The 233-nt window shown below is 68.7% G+C and overlaps 1 protein-coding gene across 1 annotated transcript in view; it reads right to left on the bottom strand.

Annotated features, from left to right (window-relative positions):
• The window catches only part of APBA2 (amyloid beta (A4) precursor protein-binding, family A, member 2), a gene marked incomplete at its 5' end in the record, with an annotated part of 19218 nt that extends 18987 nt beyond the window's left edge, over window positions 1-231 (bottom strand). The window contains one exon of the mRNA XM_014543568.1: window positions 2-231. Coding sequence (XP_014399054.1) covers window positions 2-231 — 230 coding nt within the window. The remainder of the gene's footprint in view (window position 1) is intronic.
• Between the last annotated feature and the right edge of the window lie 2 nt (window positions 232-233).

Raw genomic sequence — 233 nt, 5'->3', positions numbered from 1 at the left:
GGCCTCCTGGCACTCGTCCGTCTCCAGGAGGCGCGCGCCGTGGGCCAAGTAGCCTTCGCCGTGGCAGTCCGCGCCCTCCAGGTAGCTGTCGTCCTCGGGGCAGTAGCGGATGTAGTACGTGACGCCCTCCTCCTCGGGGAGGCCCTCGTCATAGTCCTCCTCCTCGGATGTGTTGTTCACGTAGTCGGAGCTGGAGTCCCCGTCGGGGCTGTGGTCGGGGCTGTGGTCGGGGC

Source organism: Myotis brandtii, unplaced genomic scaffold (genome assembly GCF_000412655.1).
Source record: "Myotis brandtii unplaced genomic scaffold, ASM41265v1 scaffold329, whole genome shotgun sequence".
Lineage (NCBI taxonomy): Eukaryota > Metazoa > Chordata > Mammalia > Chiroptera > Vespertilionidae > Myotis > Myotis brandtii.
This window is presented reverse-complemented; position numbering and strand designations above follow the sequence as displayed.